At 44.4% G+C, this 19166-nt stretch overlaps 1 protein-coding gene across 2 annotated transcripts in view; it reads right to left on the bottom strand.

Moving 5' to 3' along the window:
- The window catches only part of NT5E (5'-nucleotidase ecto), a 49017-nt gene that overhangs the window by 26549 nt on the left and 3302 nt on the right, over nucleotides 1-19166 (bottom strand). For both annotated transcript variants that reach the window (XM_040474096.1, XM_040474097.1), the window contains exon 2: nucleotides 1407-1629. In XM_040474096.1, coding sequence (XP_040330030.1) covers nucleotides 1407-1629 — 223 coding nt within the window. The remainder of the gene's footprint in view (nucleotides 1-1406; nucleotides 1630-19166) is intronic.

Genomic DNA, 19166 nt, shown 5'->3' with positions numbered 1-19166 from the left:
AAAAAAAAAAAAAAGAGGTTAGAGTGGGAGAGAGCCAAAGCATAAGAGACTGTTAAAAACTGAGAACAAACTGAGGGTTGATGGGGGGTGGGAGGGAGGGGAGGGTGGGTGATGGGTATTGAGGAGGGCACCTTTTGGGATGAGCACTGGGTGTTGTATGGAAACCAATTTGTCAATAAATTTCATAAAAAAAAAAAAAAAAGAAAACCCTTATTTCTGGATAATACCAGCTCCTAGTTTTCCTTCTCCTCTTTCTCTCTCTTTTTCTTTCTTTTTCTCCCTTCCTCCCTCCCTTCCTTCATTCCTTTCTTTTTTTTTTACACTATGTTCACCACAAGGTAGCTACCACCTATCACCACACAATGCTACTATAATACCACTAACTTCCCTATGCTGTATCTTTTATTTCTGTTAGTTTCCCCTTTTTTTCTCCAAATATGGGAAGAAAATTGGTTTACATAATTTAGAAAAAATATCATTTTTGTTCTTACTGCCAAAGTGTTTTGGTGAAAGTATTCCTGTAAAAGTGGCTCAAAAATGTTTCTTTTTTATAAAATAACCATTTTTTAAAGTTTATTCATCTTGAGAGAAAGAGAGAGAATACATGAACAGGGTGGGGAGAGAAAGACAGAGAGAGGGAGAGAGAGAATTCCAAGCAGGGTCCATTGTCAGCACAGAGCCTGATGCAGGGCTTGAACTCATGAACCATGAGACCATGACCTCAGTGAAATCAAGAGTTGGACGCTTAACTGACCAAGCCACCCAGGTGCCCCCAAATATTTCTTGAATGATTTTAGGGTTATATGTGTATGTATGTACATATATAGATATATATACTATATGAAATATAGCATATATTAAATATATTTATATTAAGATATGTATACCATGAGACCTTTCAAGGATATGTATTTCTCAAAAAGCTGGATACAACAAAGTCATTAAAAAATAACAAAAAGGGAACAAGGAGAGTTAACTAGACATAATAATCATACTAGAAAAGGAAAGGTAAGGTAAACTGAGGTAACGCCCTAGCTTTGGGCTCTCTGGCTCTGCAGGCAATAGGGCAGTGAATTATACAGCTTTTATTCTCTAGTAAGTAACTCTGTAATGTTTAGTACTGGATGTAAATGGCTTTCTTGTCCAATTTTGAATGCACTGAATTAAACAAAGATACTGTGTATGTCAACAAAGAAGTTCAGTGAACAAAACAGCAATGTCTATAAGAAGTAATTTAGAACAATGTGGAAGTCACCAGACTGGTTTTATCAATGTTAACCTAAGTACGCCATTTGCCCAACACAGCACGCTGTTCCTACTCTTGCCTACAGCCCATACAAATAATGCCAAGCTCTGATTTAATACATCTATTTGCAAGCAACAAGTGCTATAAAAGTAGAAAATACCTGGATTTGAGAGATAAGGGGTTTCTTTTGAAGTATATCCAACAATTCCCACAACTTCATCCCCAACAGGAAGAATTTTATATGGCAAATAAAGTCCTGATATTTGAGATGCTAGTGGCCCCTTGGCTTTAATATTTGCACTCAGAATTGGAAATCTGGCCTCTTTGAGGAGTGGATCAATCAGTCCTTCTACGCCATTATCAAATTCGTGATTTCCCAGTGCCTAGTAGAAAGGGAAAAGAGAACAAGAATTAGGTACTCTGGAATTTCTGCAAAAACAAAAATATACTGTAAAGAATACTACATTAGCCCAGTGGCTCCCAAACCTGATAGGGTTCTAGGAGGCTGATGGCATGACCTCTGTCGTCCTCACAACAGGAGATTTTACTCAGTGACCCTGGCGCTGGGCCCACGGACACACAGATCATCAGGTTCATTTGAGAACTGCTTCCCACATCCCACAGCACCTACTGAAGGTGGCATCAGTCCATGTAAGAGTCACTTGCAACGCTGTCCCTGCTGTCCTCAGATGTGGGGCAAGTTGGAGAGTCTGCCATTTCCTAAGCTCTGTCCAGGCTTTGCAGGTTGGTTTCTCTCATAAACCCACATTTCAACCCCCCCCATGCAATTGTTTCAACATCCCATCTGCTGGGGGAACCATTAAAGTCAACAGGACTTTAGCAAAAGGCGACTGGAAATGTATTGTTGGTAGAGATGCCAGTGACCTCCCCTCCTCTGGTGTCCACATCGTCTCGGTCATTTCTCCTTTATGTTCCCACAACTATGTCTTCCCAAGGGCTGTGTGGTCCTCTAATTCTTTGGGGAAAATGAAGATCCCCCAAGGTAACAGGAGATGGCATTCTCTGCATTTTGCAGGGGGGCACGGGTTTCCTCCTTTGGGCAGCTCTGGGCCGTCATGGGTTTCATTCCCAGCAGCTTCGCGTCTCAGGAAGATCAAGATGGTGAAATGTTCACCGACCTTCAGGGCATTGTTAACCCACTCGGAAAGCAGGACTTGGTGGGGAGCTGGCATGGTTTACAGGCAGCCTCACCTCCCACCTTCTTTGCTCTCTCCCATTCCTCGCTGCTCTGGGAGTGGCTACTGGGTGCAAAACAACCTCTTTGACATCTGGCAGCTTCCCCCAGAGTAATACTGACAAAACACGCATCCCAGCCACCTCCTCTGAAAAACCCTCCGCCCCTTTCTCCCTTGGCCCTAGCATAAGCCCATGTCCCCCAGGCACCTACCTTCCTGTGCTGGCTGCAAGGCTGTTTTGCTAACTTAGTACTTAAACTAGTGAATCTCAAACTCTCCCACGGCACGCCTGATTTTGCTTCACTTTGCCGTTCATCTGGGAATAGACCTGAAAGTGCTGACTGGTGACCTCTCAACCCAGATTAGGGCCCTCCTGCATTCTCTTACAGGCCCCACTCCTTTCCTTCCTAGCACACTGCATATACTCCAATGCCATGTTCAGCATGTCCGCCAGACTGTGTGCTCCCTGAGCCACCATGTCCTGCTGTCCTCACCCTGCTCGGCGCTGCAGCCCTTCTCCACCCACACAGGTGCCCCTCTGAACATCTGTGGCTCAAAGAATTGTGTGTTTATGTCCTCATGCATATGTTTATACAGAGCAATACAATGTCTTCACATTCCCACACACCTGTCTCCCTAATGAAAGTCAGAATTTCTGAATTTGCCTCCTCCCCCACCTCCTCCCCCACCTCGGAGTATCCATCTTTACTTCTTCCTCTTAACTAATGATTTCTCTCTTAAAGGCTGACCTAAGTCTTAAAGGACCTCCCAGCCTTGGGTAATCATCTTTTTATCATCTCTTTGTTACTTATTATTATTTTTAACGTTTATTTTTGAGAGAGAGACAGTGCGAGCAGGGGAGGGGCAGTGAGAGGGACACACAGAATCTGAAGTAGGCTCCAGACTCTGAGCTGTCAGCACAGAGTCGATGCGGGGCCCAAACCCACGAACCACCATGAGATCATGACCTGAGCCAAAGTCAGATGCTTAACCAACCGAGCCACCCAGGTGCCCCCTTTTTATCTTCTCTTTAGAACACCATGATTTCTTTCTGTGGTGAAATCAGTCTCTCTTATGAGATTACAATTAACTATCTTGCTTAATTGTAAAGTCTTAAAAAGTGAATAATTCTATCATTCTTCATGGAGGATTATCCAATGTGTCAGTCACCTTGCAGTTTACCAACAGCAATATATTGGTACCATTTGGCAATGGTTGGAGTTACCTTTTTCATTTATGTGTGGTTGTCTCCTTGCATGGTTGTCAACCTCGCGTGGTTGTCTCCCACTTTAACGGGTGGTGGGTGTCAGAAATAAAGTCTTGAAGACAAGACCAGGTCTCAGAGAACCTTATGGCTCAAAGAGCTCAGGAATGTTGAGTTTTATCACAAGAGCAGCGAAGAGTCCCTGTAGGACCTTAAAGTCAAGATTGACAAGATAAGCTTTGCATTTTAGAAAGATTATTCTGGCAGCACTATGTTGAATGGTTTAGAGAAGGGAATGGCACCAGCGGAAAGCCAGTGTGGGAGCTGATGCAGTGATCCAAGAGGGAACAGTGAGGACTGCATGCAGGGGAATGGATGGAACCAAAACATTGAGGCAAAGGTGGGATACTGGTTGTGGTGGGGTGGGGGGGGCAGTGGTTGGTGAGGAAGAGTGAGTGGGGGGCATTCAGCTGCCCAGGGATTTCTGGCTTTATTGACAGGATGGTGATGGCAGCTTGGGCCAACATGAGGATTTCTGGGAGAAGGGGCTTTGAACACAGTAAATGTCAGTTCTTGTGAGTCCTTGGAGGGAAGTGGCCATGTGGCAGTTGGACATAGAGGTTAGCACTACCACGCAAGGTTAGCACTACCAATCATGAGCTTGACCTGAGCACACTTCTAAATCACAGCTTCCTCTGGAAGGGCAGCGAATGAACAAAGCAAAGGTTGTAATGAAAATGAGTCAGCATTTACCAAGCACTTGACACACGCCAGCATCGTGCAAAGTGATTTTGTTAAGAAAGACTGATTTTGTGCTGTGTGATTGGTATTATTACTATTATCATTTTACAGATGAGGAAAACTGAGATCTAGAGACATAATGAATTGTTCAAGGTCACGCAATTAGTGAGCGGTAGAGCTGGGATCAGAACCACTTATGTTTGACTGCAACCTTCTTAACCACTATGCTTATATATAAAGAGCTTTGCATAAGGCCTGGTATATATAGGGATTACTCAAAATAAAATCCTAAGTACCTGCCATTCTCCATGCTTGGACTCATCTTTGTCCCTTTGTATATAACAGATAAATGATGATTGACAGATCTAAATATAGATAGGTAGCTGAACAGAAACGATAGAATAGAATAGGATAGAATAGAATAGAAATTTCTTTACACCATGGCTTTACTACTTTATTCAATCAATGGCTTTAGCTCCTGAAGTGTGATGATCCTTCTAGAAGCGATACTTCCCGTGGACCCTTCATTGAGCTCCCTCTCTGAGTTAGGTGCACATTCTCTGCTCTACTGCTCACCTCTGTGCAGCGCCTGCACCTGCCTCCTGAACCCCTCTAGCGCCTAGCACAGACTGTGGAGAAGAGCAGGGAGGCACCGCTGAATGAATACATGAATGAGCAGAAGAATCTCTAACAAATTCCTTTCTTCTATACACAGCTAACTTTTCCTACAAAAATGTATTCCTTTGCAGAAAACTGCCTTTGTAAATACTTACTTTCCTATAAACTCATATTTTCATTTCCCCACCATGACTTTCTCCGACCCACTTCTCCTCCGTTGCATTCACTACAAGTTCATCATTCATAAGCTCTTCAGAAGGAATATCATACCACTTGCCTGAGAACACCACGCTCCCTGCAGGCAAACAGCAGGTGCGCAAGAAATGTGTTAAATAAATTGATTTTTTAAAGTTTTAACTCCAGTTAGCTAACACACAATGTTATAGTACAATACAGATGTACCATACAGAAAAAAATTCTTATTCATTTCTATAATTTTTATTAACATGAAAATACCTTAGGAAGAGTCTGCCCAAGAGCACTCAGAGCAATGGAAGACATCCATGTCCCTTTACATCTTACAGAGCATTTGTAACACACACATAAGACAATTCATGCAAATTCATACTGCAGTATTGTTCCACTTTTCTGGGTCCTATCTAAATATTCCCACCCCTCTCCTTTTTTTTTTTTAATTTTTTTTTTCAACGTGTTTTATTTATTTTTGGGACACAGAGAGACAGAGCATGAACGGGGGAGGGGCAGAGAGAGAGGGAGACACAGAATCGGAAACAGGCTCCAAGCTCCGAGCCATCAGCCCAGAGCCATCAGCCCAGAGCCCGACGCGGGGCTCGAACTCACGGACCGTGAGATCGCGACCTGGCTGAAGTCGGACGCTTAACCGACTGCGCCACCCAGGCGCCCCGACCACCCCTCTCCTTAAGTGCGCTTGTCATTTTTTTTGCTGTTCTGCCCACAGCCTCCCCCATGACTTTAATAACAGATCCTGATCTGAGCTAAACTGTTACCGGCTCTTATTGCTATAATCCTCACACCAGGCAAGTGTTTTTTCTGACCCAAATCATATTTTTTTAAGTGTTTTAATGTTTGTTTATTTTTGAGAGGGACAGAGACAGACAGCAGGAGTGGGGGTGGGGGGTGGTACAGAGGATCTGAAGTGGGCTCTGCAATGACAGCAGAGAGCCTGATGTGGGGCTCAAACTCATGAACCATGAGATCATGACCTAAGGCGAAGTCGGATGCTCAACCGACTAAGCCACCCAGGTGCCCCTGACCTAAATCATATTCTTATGCTTTCTCCTTCTCTCTTTTATTTTTGCTTTCCAAACATTACATTTCTAATATTGGGTTCCTTTGTCTACAAGCCCTATTCATTCACTGATTCTAGATCTGACAATCTTGTATATTTTTACCATAAACACTAAATTTCACCAAATGCACTTTTCTGTAACTTAAGAGAGCTGAACCAAACAAAATGACCTCCACCATTGAAATCAGAGAAATTTAATACGTGCACCTGGTTTAGCCCTGGCTCCCCACCCTCACTGCTTTGTTCATGCAGAAGAAGCCTAAAACACTATTTAAAAAGACAAAAAAGAAAAAAAAAAAACTATTACTCTTCTATGAAAAAAACTTTCCTCACTTTCCATCCAGCCCAGCCCAGCATGTTCAACCACCTGAACACCTGAAATGCTGCTGCCATTTAAAGCTAAAAACAAATGAAAATGTAAGGACAGGAAGAGATCTGATTCAAAATCCTCTTATTAAATTAACTCTGAGGAACAGAGTCTGATTCGTTTAACATCTTCTTTAGGGGTATGTTAATATTTACATTTGATGTGGATAGTTTGTCAAAGTCTAGTGGCTTTGGAGAAACTCTGTTGACTAAAGATAAAGCCCAGAGAGATTTTCAGGTCATATGAAGCAGTACTGGAAGAATGAAGATATTCTAAGACTTCTGACTCCAAGTTTCTCCCTGGATTATTAAAAATACCCTGCAGTGAGGACTGAGGGAAAGCTTGTGTCTACACTTCGGTTATCATTCTCATGAATTCTGAATACAGGCCAAAATCTACCTTCCCTTTGTGGGTAAACAATTTCCTTATTTTCAGGTGATTATGAGGTGACTACATCTCTTATCATTTTATTTCCAAATGCACTGTGTGCTAAACAGAATTTAAGCTAACATTCAATCACTGTCTCTTGGATACTCTGCAAACAAATGCATGATATCATAATACCATTCTCCCCTTCTTCCCTACCTCTTCCTCTGTCCATGAAAGATGCCAACTAATTAACTTAATTGATCTTTCCCACTCGGTTTGGACTGAGCCTCAGAATCCTTCTTACCTTAGCCCTACAGGGAGTTACTGTCAATCAACTACAGCTGGCACTGGAGATGAAATTGTTTTTCATGCTTGCCCTAATGATTATGTGCAGAATTGATTTATTGACTTCTAACAACAATAACATTTTTCCTCAGTGAGTAACAAACGTTAGAGGCAATGCTTTCAAAGAAAGAAGGAAGAATCCTTTCTGACTTTTATTTCCCATGTTTGTTCCATGTATATTGTGGCTGGAATCTGCTACTGAATTCAGCGTTGATGCTCTGCTGCCTGACCACACTGTCCTCTGTGCCAACTTCCATGTTTTTTTCTTTCCTAAGGCTCTTCTTAGGAGGTGCTGCTATTTATTCATTGCCTCCTTTCACCCGTAAACAAATGTGCCCATTGGTACTGAGGCACTGGTACGAGTAAGTGGATGAACAGAAGAAATAATGAGGACACTCCTCAGGGTGAAACTGAGAGAAAGAAAGCCCTTGGTGTAGGAGTGTGTCAGCCTGAGCCTTGATGCCAGGATTTCTTCAGCGTCTGCAGGAGACACGGAAGTCAGTGGCCATCCAACAGATTTCTATGAAGGTCTTTCATTATTCTGGAATATTTTACTTTTATGGAGAATCTTCCCTTTTTTAAAAAAATATAATTTATTGTCAAGTTGGCTAGTGTGCTCTTGGCTTTGGGAGTAGATTCCCATGATTCATCGCTTACATACAACACCCAGTGCTCATCCCAACAAGTGCTCTCCTCAATGCCCATCACCCAGTTTCCCCTCTTCCCCACCCTCCCCCATCAACCCTCAGTTTGCTCTCTGTATTTAAGAGTCTCTTGTAGTTTCCCTCCCTCCCTCTCTGTCTGAAACTTTTTTCCTCTTCCCTTCCCTTCCCCCATGGTCTTCTGTTAAGTTTCTCAAGATCCACTTATGAGCGAAAACATAGATCTTTCTCTGACTTATTTCACCTAGCATAATACCCTCTAGTTCCATCCACATTGTTGCAAATGGCAAGATTTCATTCTTTCTCATTGCCAAGCAGTATTCCATAGTATATATAAACCACATCTTCTTTATCCGTTCATCAGTTGATGGACATTTAGACTCTTTCCATAATTTGGCTATTGTTGATACACTGCTATAAACTTTGGGGTACAAGTGCCCCTATGCATCAGCACTCCTGTACCCCTTGGGTAAATTCCTAGCAGTGCTATTGCTGGGTCATAGGGTAGATCTATTTTTAATTTTCTGAGGAACCGCCATTCTGTTTTCCAGAGTGGCTGCACCAGTTTGCATTCCCACCAACAGTGCAAGAGGGTTTCCGTTTCTCCACATCCTTGCCAACATCTGTTGTTTCCTGAGTTGTTCATTTTAGCCACTCTGACCAGTGTGAGGTGGTATCTTAACGTGGTTTTGATTTGTATTTCCCTGATGATGAGTGATATTAAGCATCTTTTCATGTGACTGTGGGCCATCTGGACATCTTCTCTGGAAAAGTGTCTATTCATGTCTTCTGCCCTTTTCTTCACTGGATTATTTGTTTTTCAGGTGTAGAGTTTGGTAAGTTCTTTACAGATTTTGGATACTCTTTGTCTGATATATCACTTGCAAATATCCTTTCCTATTCTGTCGGTTGCCTTTTAGTTTTGATTATTTCCTTTGCAGTGCAGAAGATTTTTATCTTGATGAGGTCCCAATAGTTCATTTTTGCTTTTGTTTCCCTTGCCTTTGGAGACGTGTTGAGTAAGAAGTTGTTGCGGCCGAGGTCAGAGAGGTTGTTGCCTGTTTTCTCCTCTAGGATTTTGATGGTTTCCTGTCTCACATTCAGGTCTTTCATCCATTTTGAGTTTATTTTTGTGTGTGGTGTAAGAGAGTGGTCTAGTTTCATTCTTCTGCATGTTGCTGTCCAATCTCCCAGCACCATTTGGTAAAGAGACTTTTTTCCATTGGATACTCTTTCCTGCTTCATCAAAGATTAGTTGGCTATATATTTGTGGGTCCAATTCTGGGTTCTCTATTCTATTACATTTGTCTATGTACCGATACCATACTGTCTTGATAGAAATTTTCCCTTTCTGATCTGTCCATTTACAGTTGATTGATCAAAGGGATAAACAATATGCATTATTAAACAATATGCATTGACTCCCATAATTTATTTAAAATGTCCCCAGGGGCGCCTGGTTGGCTCAGTCAGTTAAGTGGCCGACTTCGGCTCAGGTCATGATCTCACGGTCCATGAGTTCAAGCCCCGCGTCGGGCTCTGTGCTGACAGCTTGGAGCCTGGAGCCTGTTTCAGATTGTGTGTCTCCCCCTCTCTGACCCTCCCCCGTTCATGCTCCCTCTCTGTCTCAAAAATAAACGTTAAAAAAATTTTTTTTAAATGTCCCTAACACAGGGGTAATATTTGGTAAATATTTACTGAATAAATGAACAAGTAAATAAATAACTGGTAGGAGAGGAGGAAAGTGACAGAGAAGTAATTTCCAAGGCTGGACTTGTTGCTGGTTGCCACCAGCAGCCTCCTCCACGTAACCTAGAATTCTGTACTAGCATCATCATGTCTTGTGTGTGCTGCAATGAGAAACTGCAGTCTCTCTGACCTCTAGTACCAAACTGGCAAAGAGTTCTGTTTTGAAAGCCTCTGATGAATGGTCACAGCAGGCACAGAGTGGTAATTTTAGCAGGAAACTTGGCCATAGAAGGCAAGGAAGGTGCAAATGCCTGGTTGTTGAGAAAGCCTCACAGGCCAGGAACCTGTTAGGCGTCACTTCACACAAAGCCTGCATTCTCAACTGGGCAGCATGTTCCAAAATCAAGCTGTGAAGAGGCCACAGCGGCCCAGTTCTGACAAGCTCCTGGTGTAGCATCCTTGGTCAGACTCTACCTGAAGCAGAGTTTTTATTCCAAGCGCTACAAGAAAATATAGATTTTTTCCAAGATTTGAAATGACCCCTCCCCCTCTCCATTTCAGGCTTGCCTGGCTTGAAGCAAGGCAAGGTGGGCAACAGACACTGAAAACGTGCCCACTGGGACAGGGCCAGTGGCCCAGAGGCCTGTTCCCCTTTCCTGTTTCTTATTTCAGGGGACATTGTATGGAACTGTCTGGCAGTGGTCTGGTGGTCACTGTCCTTTCTCCTTCACCCTCCCCATGCTTCCCCACTCCTGCCTGTCTGCTGGCCATTGAGGAGTCCCCTCCAGGTAGACGGCCAGCAGAGAAGGACACTTCTTGCCATTAAGGCTATAAGACACCTGTGAGGATGCACATGGTCCCAGGGTTAGGAGAGAGCCTTTACAACTCCTAAGAACACCCAGAGAAGCAGGGAGATGCCTGGGCAGCCCTCCCCTTGTCCCCCTGGCTTCCCACTCACGGCCAACCAGCCAGGAAGGACTGTTGCTTCTGCTCCTACACCATCCTCTCTCAGGTGGTCTTCTCTACCACATTCCCATTGCCCCCTCTGCCTCCTCACATCTCACCCACACCTTTCTGGAGTCTTCAAGTCAGCCTCCTGGCCACCAGGCTCACAAACCTCCTGCCACCGCAGGCCATCAGAATGCATTTCTGAAAACACGCGTGCAATTGCTTCTAGCCCCTGCGTTGAGTCCCTCCAAGGTCCCTCCAAGGCCTCCTACCTCCCACTGAAATCCTGATCTCCCTGAGCTGGTTCATTTCTTCTGCCAAACTTCAGATGCGCTCAGTTCCAGGAACACTAAACCACCCACAGTCAATGAGATGCCTTAGATGCTGCTCAAGTGTGATCTCCCTATGAAGACTTCCGTGGCACCTCCACGGTAGATACCACACTCTGACATACCTTGCATGCACAGCTCTGACAATACATAACCTTGCTGTGGCTGTCTGCTCACACATCTTTCTCCCACAGACAAGAGTGGCACTGACTATCCCTGCATCCTTGGTGACACCGGATGAATGCCTGGCATCAGTGCCCAGCAGATGTTTACTGAATGAATGATAAAACCACCCACTCCACCTGTCCATTTAAATGGGCTCCACCTTACTCTCTGATTTGGTACATGAGCCATTAAAACTTTTCAGAGCAAGGCAGGATTTTATTTTTTACAACTTGGTTAATAGTTATTACACAATATTTTGTGAAATGAGAGAAATCAAGTTGCTTGGAAGCTTAGCCAACTGCATTACCATTCCTGGCTGACCCTCTCAGGGCAATTGGCCTGGTTCCCTTGTTTTCATTCTGTGTGTGTGTGTGTGTGTGTGTGTGTGTGTGTGTGTGTGTTTTAGTTTGTTTTTACTTATTTTTGGGAGAGAGAGAGTGAGCAGGTGAGGGGTAGAGAGAGAGCGCAGAGCCCAATATGGGGCTCTAACTCACAAACCGTAAGATCATGACCTGAGCTGGTCACTCATCCGACTGAGCCACCCAAGCGCCCCTCATTTTCTATTTTATTTTATTTTATTTTTTTCAACGTTTATTTATTTTTGGGACAGAGAGAGACAGAGCATGAACGGGGGAGGGGCAGAGAGAGAGGGAGACATAGAATCGGAAACAGGCTCCAGGCTCCGAGCCATCAGCCCAGAGCCCGACGCGGGGCTCGAACTCACGGACCGCGAGATCGTGACCTGGCTGAAGTCGGACGCTTAACCGACTGCGCCACCCAGGCGCCCCTCATTTTGTATTTTAAATTTAGATTTCCACTAATATCTTACTGACCTTTGTGAATGAAGATTTTTTTTTTTTAAAGTTGGTTGAACTGTTCTGTGTCTTATGTATATACATGGGAACATTATTTAGATTTCATGATGGCAGTTAGGGAGAAAATGGAACTTTTAGAGTCTCTTTATATTGGAAATCTGCTGAGGATACCCAACTATCAAAGGATGCCTATGTCTGAATTAGTAAGGGGACATTTCAGAGCCTCAGCTTTGTTCACAGAGGACTAAAAATTACTAATGATTTGACATAAGGGAAATTTCAAGAAAGTTTTTTTTAAACACAAAAAATATGACAAAAAGAAATGTTAATAGTTAAGATCTTCATGCTACGTAGCCCAGCCCTATTCACATATTAACTTATTTAATTCTTATAATGTTATTAGGTAGGTGCTATTATCTGCCCTTTTCCTAGATGGGGAAATGGAGGCACAGGGCTCTCACAACTAGCAAGTGACAGAGCTGAGGTATGAACAAAGGTAGCGAGGCTTAAGCATCCAGGGCCTTAACCATTCTGTCAAACTGCCACTAATGTAAATACCTGGAAGGGATGGGTATCATTCAACTGGTTTCTTACAGGGTTCTAGAGTGTCAAGTAACAAGTCCCCAGGAAGTCCTTGTCCTCAGGAAGCTGAGAGACAGACAGGGAGAGGGCAAGACATGAGTGCATGCATGCACGCATCCATCCGTGCATACATAAGACATATGGGAACCACAGACAGGGGTGTTTGTGAAATAGCCCAGCAAAGACATGGGCACAGGCTGCTCGCTCAGGACCAAAGGCGTTCAGAGTGGGAGCTTTACCTCTCTGGCACCAGTTAGGGGAAGCTCACAGGCAAGTGGCTGCAACTGTATACACACGTGAGGCAATGAAAACATGAGGGCTGAGGTAGTCAAATCTTCTAAGTGAAGACAAGAGGCTTAAACATGATGTTAGAAGAAAAAGCAAGGAAATTATTTAAGGGCAGTGCAGTATGCATGACACAGAAGAAAATAAATTGTTTTAATCCACAGAAATCAATTGTAATAATGTCAAAAAGCCATTTGTCAGAAATCCACAACATCTGTATTCAGCTAGTCATTGACACACTAGCTCATCTCATTAAGGACTGGAGGTAGCAGCACACCCTCTCATCTAAGGATTGAGGAGAGAGCCTGACCTATTACACAATGGGGCTCAGTTGCCGATCACTCAGGGAAACTCAACAAGGACTTTAAGAGGAGAGGACTACAAATTCGGTTTGGTTTAGTTGATACATTTCTGGAGTTGTGGACCATTTCCGGTGTTGGGTTGTGCTCTCCCTGGCCCCTTAGCCATGGGCCGGGTCATGGTGGTCCTGGCAGGTGAATGTGGCCTCTGACTAAATGACAGAAAAGATCCTGGGGCACGGCCCAGCTCACGTGCACTTCAGTGTTTGTTGACCGAATGAATGAACAGGTACTGAACAGACAGCATTTCCCATTTCCCACATCAGATGGAAAAATTTACAAACTCTCTATGTGCAAAATACATATATCAGCATTACATTTAGAATTATCTATTCGACGGATGGACTTCCATGCAGGTTTAACTATATCTCTGAGGGGCTAGAGGGCTCTGGCTAATGTGTGGATTATATATGGAATCGATTATTCAAGTGAGGGAAAAGAGGTGTCAGAGAATTTTCAAATTCTAGTTATGTGGTTGAAGAAAAGACACTGAAGGAGTTCACAAAGTATTCAGATGTATCTGTAACTGAAGAGCAGAAAGCTTCCAGCTCACTGTGTGATTTGTTTTTGTTTTCCAATTTTCAGTTGGGTAAACACAGAGGCCAGAACAAGGACAAGATGAGCAAAGAAACCGCCTTTGCTTCCTCCCTCTGTGTTTGAGGCCGGTCTCACCCCGCCCAGCTCTGGTGTAGAACTCACTCTGGAAGAGAGGAAGTAGAAAGGCCATTGACCACAGCCACAGGATGGAGTGGGGGCCACTGACATCACTGAGGCTTGGGGATCAACAACCACCCAGAGTCTCAAAACTTCTGAGGTCTGAGCTCTATGAATAGCTACTAACTTTGCCTTCAACAACAACAAAACCATTGTCATCAGTATACCTCTTTCAAACTTTCCAAATTAGCATTGTTAATTTGTCTTTCCTGGACATGGATTTGCTATAGAAGATAAAGTAATTCTGAGAGTTTCTTTGATGTGAGAGACTTTGTAAGCACCTGAATATAAGGTGACTTCCCCTTGCTTAGGGATTAGTTTTCTGTGGAGAAGAGGAAACATGGCAATCATCCATTTGGGCATCTGTGACACATAAATTAAGGCTTGACGTTGTGTCTTCTGCAGACCAGATTTTGGTTCCTGAACTCCCATGCTCAGGTGTTAGAATTTCAGTCATTTTTGCTTTGCTTTGCTTATGCCCCACCTTCATAGGTCTTGCTCAGCCTATGTGGTCAACAAGGGCTCAAAAGGGCACTGTCCCTCTATCCACTGAATAGCAGGTTTCTCCCTAGCAGGTCTGATCCGCTGTCCTTGGCACTTAGCAGAGAGCCTGGCACATGCAGTTCTTAGTGAGTATTTGTGGAGTAAATGAATAACTGAGCCTCAAAGACAACAGGCTTGAAACTGGGCTCATCACCTTACCGTTCCTTAGGCCATCACCTTCTATTACATATAGAGTAATGCTCCATCCAAATCCTGTGAACCTCTATCTGGAAACAGTGGCCATCTCAAGGTACCTGGGAGAAGACCCAATCCATCTCTCCACAAGGAAATAGCTGTCGTAACAGCAAATGTGACAGAGACCTAAGAGAGTTGTCACTCAAACTGAGACTTGTATGTAAAATTAAGTTCTGGGACAAACCAAGTTACACTAGCAGATTTGAAGCAAGACGGAGGTCTGGGCGGGGCCTGAGCTGCTGAGGAGTGACATGCAACAGACCACCCCCTCCAGTCCCCCATCCTACAGATGAGGAATCCGGCGGCCAAACTCACATAGCTAATGAGTGGGAAGAGACAAGCAGTAAAACCTGGGTGTGGTGATGTCTCGTCCAAATCTCTTTCCACGGCCCCTGTCTGCCACAGGCCACAGGGCCCAGTCCTGTCCAATCAGCTCAGGAGAAGCCTTTAGACTGCAATTCGGTGCGGTAAATAGCAGGCTTCAGCTGTCAGGGGGTAAGGTTCAGTAGAAGAGTCCGTGCTCCCGTGTGGTAGTGTCAAACTGCTGACTCCCGGTGCCCCTGGCCTGAACCCTCTTAGTCATCTTTTGATTACACCCTCTCCTGAGTCACCCCTGCCAACAGAAGGTGAGCACCGCCAGCACTTCCTAACACCTTACCAAGAGCCGACGTTGTGCTAAGCGCCTCCCGTGTGCCACCATGTCCTTTCAACCCCACAACAACCCATGTGGTGAAGACCATCATCGCACCCATCTTAAGCATGTGGAAATGGAGGCTTCAAGAGATGAAATAACCTGCTGTCAGTCCACAGAGAGGGGACTTGATCCCAGGTGGTCACCCCAGAGTTTACTCTCTTGGCCCCATGCCATCCTGCCTGCCCGCTGAAGCCTTCCCATGGACTCAGCCTTTCTCCCCCCATCACAGTTCAGTGACCACCTCACCCTAGACTGCTGCCCAGGCTCTTCTCCATCCTCTTCCTGGGGGGGAGGTCTTCTGTCTCCCATCCATTTCTGCTCATCTTCCAAAACTGTGACTTCCCTATGTCACTGACAGTTTTTTTCCCTCACATCAACCAATTCTCCAGTTCTCTGGGGTTACAGACTGGATGCCCAACAATTCGGTTCAAGTCTGCCACTATCTACCTGGAATGAGCACCAGACCTCACCAGTAAAAGGGCTCAGTGCTACAGGACGGCCCTCACTTCAGGTGCCAGCTGCCAGTCCTGGGCACCTCTACTTCTGACCAACCAGCTATAAACTGGGGATTTGACGGACCTCCTCCACGGGTTGGATAAAACTCAAAGAAGTCAGAGAAGTGCTTTAGTTACTATTACTGGTATATTATAAAGGATACAACTGAGGGACAGCCAAGCAGACAACATGCATAGGGCAAGGCATGCAGGGGGCCAGGGGGTGTGTAGAGCTTCCATGCCCACTCTGGGCACAACTCCCTCCCAGTACCTCAGTGTGTTCACCAAACTAGAAGCTCTCTGAACCCCAGCATTTAGGGGGGTTTGTCACATAGGCATGATTGATTAAATTATTGGCCATTGCTGATTAACTCAACCTCTCACCCGTCTCCCCTCCCACGAGGTGGAGGGGAGACTGAAAGTTCCAATTCTCTATTCATGCCTTGGATTTTCTGACTGCCAGTCCTTCTTCTGAAGCTATCTAGTAGTCCCCAGCCATCAGTCATCTCATTAGCATACAAAAGGCTCTCCTCACTCAGGGGATTCCAAAGGTTTTGGGAGCTGTATGCCAGGAACTGGAATAAAGATGAAATATCTGGGTTTTTTTTTTTTATTATTATTATACCACAGTTGCCTTCTACTCAGAAACCTCCAGTGCCCCCAGCCCCTACCCTGCTGTGACAAAAGAGGAGAGCCCAAACTTTTCAGATGGCCATTACGCTGTATAAAACCTCATCTCCCATGACTCCTGCCTCCTCAGTTCTGGTCCAGAATCTTGCAGATTCCTGCGATTCCTGCCTCTGCACCTCTGTCCCATCTGCCTGCCCCTTCGTTGAATCAAAACATTTCACTGAACTGAAACTGAATCAATGTGTTTAGAATTGTGTGGAACCTCAGAGATGAGGTGGATCAAATCTCTTATTTTATAGATGAGGAAGTGGTGATCCAGACAGGTGAATGGCATAGCCCCAGGTCACAAATTTATTATTGCTTAAAAGGTAGAGAGAACAGTACCAATGTCTGAATTTCTGGTGGTGAGTGCTGGAGATGATAAGCTTCAAATTAATAAAATTAATAAACTCTTTTTAAAAATGTTTACTTATTTCTTTTGAGAGAGAGTATGCACATGAGCAGGGGAGGGGCAAAGAGACAGGGAGAGAGAGAAAGAGTCCCAAGCAGGCTCTGCATTGCCAGCGCAGAGCCTGATGCAGGTCTCAAACTCATGAACCATGAGATCGTGACCTGAGCTGAGATCAAGAGTTGGACGCTTAACCTTCTGAGCCACCCACCCAGGCGCCTCACCAAATTAATAAACTCTTATGTAAACTTTCAAAAGCACAAATCACAAGGCCAACAAAAAAAAAAAAAAAAAAAAAGAGACAGAGATTAATTTGATTATACCAAATGAAGGATTTCTGTTCAATGAAGGATTGAGTTAACACACATAATCAGAAGATAAAATTGGTCACAGATCAATACCTAGAACTCCTGAAAATCAGGAAAAATAGAGTAAACCTAATGTTTAAAAAAGAGCAAATGAAGTGAACATGCAATTAGGGAGGAGAAAACCTCAAAAGTGAATATACCAAAGTCCGCAGTTATTGGAAAAATACAAGATCGAATAATGAGATGACATTTCATACCTACTGGAAAGCTGGATAATGCTGCAAGATAGGAGTAAGGATTTGGGGATTCACATCTGTGTGGGTGTAGAGGTCAGGGAGAGTAGAGCATGCCAGTCCCACAGGAAAGCAATCTGGCAGTCTTTAGATGTAAGGATACACATCCCTGGGACCAGCAATTCTGCCGTGGGGTATGGATCCCAAAGAAATCCTCCTAGGCAGGAAGTGGAGGAAGCTATTCAGAGCAGCCTATTTGTGTAACTGCAGCATAACTGGTGCCATCTCCAAAACCGTCACCAAAGAGCAGATAGTAAAATGTACAGAGATCTCTGTGGAGCACAGTACACAGCAGACACAGGATGACATGAACAAAGTGAAAACAACCAGTTTAAAAAAGCAGAATCAGACCTATAAGTACAGAGAACAAACCATTGGTTGCCAGAGGAAAGGAGTATGGGGTTGGGCAAAATGGGCAAGGGGGAGTGGGAAAACAGGCTTCCAGTTATGGAATGAAGTTACAGGAATACAAGGCACAGCATAAGGGCTACAGTCAATGATACTGTAACAGTGTTGCGTGGTTGTATGATGACAGATGGTAGCTACATTCGTGAGTACAGCAGAATGGCATAAACTTGTCCAATCACTACCTTGTAACTTGAAACTAATGTAACATTGTGTGTCAAGGATACTCAGATAAAACTAAAACAAAAACCCACACAACCAGTTTAGGGCAAAAGCAAGAAACAGAATGAGCTGAGCAACAGGAGGAGTTATATAAATTACATATTTATATATAAACTATATATATATAATACATAGTTATATATTTAAAACATAAGAACCCTAACTATATATATGGGCACATGGGTGGCTCAGTAGGTTGAATGTCCGACATCGGCTCAGGTCACGATCTCTGGTTGGTGAGGTCCAGCCCCACATCTGCCTCTCTGCTGTCAGCCTGTCACACAGAGCCCACTTCAGATCCTCTCTCTGTCCCCCCTCTCTCTGCCCCTCTCCCGCATGTACTCTCTCCAAAACAAATAAATACTTGAAAAAAGAAAAGAACCTTAACTATAATAAAGGTTCTGGAAGTACACACAGGAACAAAACATGAACATCAGACAGAATGGCTGCCCATGTAGGAGGTGGGGAATGTTGATGAGAAGCGATTTGATTAGAGGTCCGCTGGGAGAGTTAAAGGCAGGGGCCCCAGTCCCCACCCTGCCTGCTGGCTCAGGCACCAAGGGCCCGGGCCTGGCTGTTTGCTAAGGCTTCAGCTGCAGTCTTTCAGACAGAAAGTTGGATGCAGGGGCAAGCACCTCAGAAGCAGGCTGGCTACAAAGGAGGCTGCCCTTCTCCACTGAAGCTATTTCCTCACAGCCCACTCTGAAGGCAGGAAGCCCACCTCAGGGCATGAACCCCTCAAATTGTGTGCTTTGGTTCAAAGTCCACTCGACGAGTAAAATAGTTTAGAAAATGGGGCTTAGGAAAGACAGTGGAGGGGGCAGAGGAGGGATGGTAGAGTGTGCCAGGCAGTCGGAATCGGATAAACTAACACTGTAAACCCAAACCTTCCACTGTTTTATTTGCTTCCTGGCAGCGCATCCAGAAGTAACCTTTACTGAGGACTTACTATGACCCAACAGGGTGCTAGGGATTTTTACACTTGTCTTACATACTGTTCACAAAAATCCAACACAGGGGTGGGAGTTAT

This window comes from Herpailurus yagouaroundi, unplaced genomic scaffold (assembly GCF_014898765.1).
Source record: "Herpailurus yagouaroundi ecotype Mexico unplaced genomic scaffold, PumYag 139, whole genome shotgun sequence".
NCBI lineage: Eukaryota > Metazoa > Chordata > Mammalia > Carnivora > Felidae > Herpailurus > Herpailurus yagouaroundi.
Note: the sequence above shows the minus strand (reverse complement) of the source record. Positions and strands in the feature narration are given on the sequence as shown.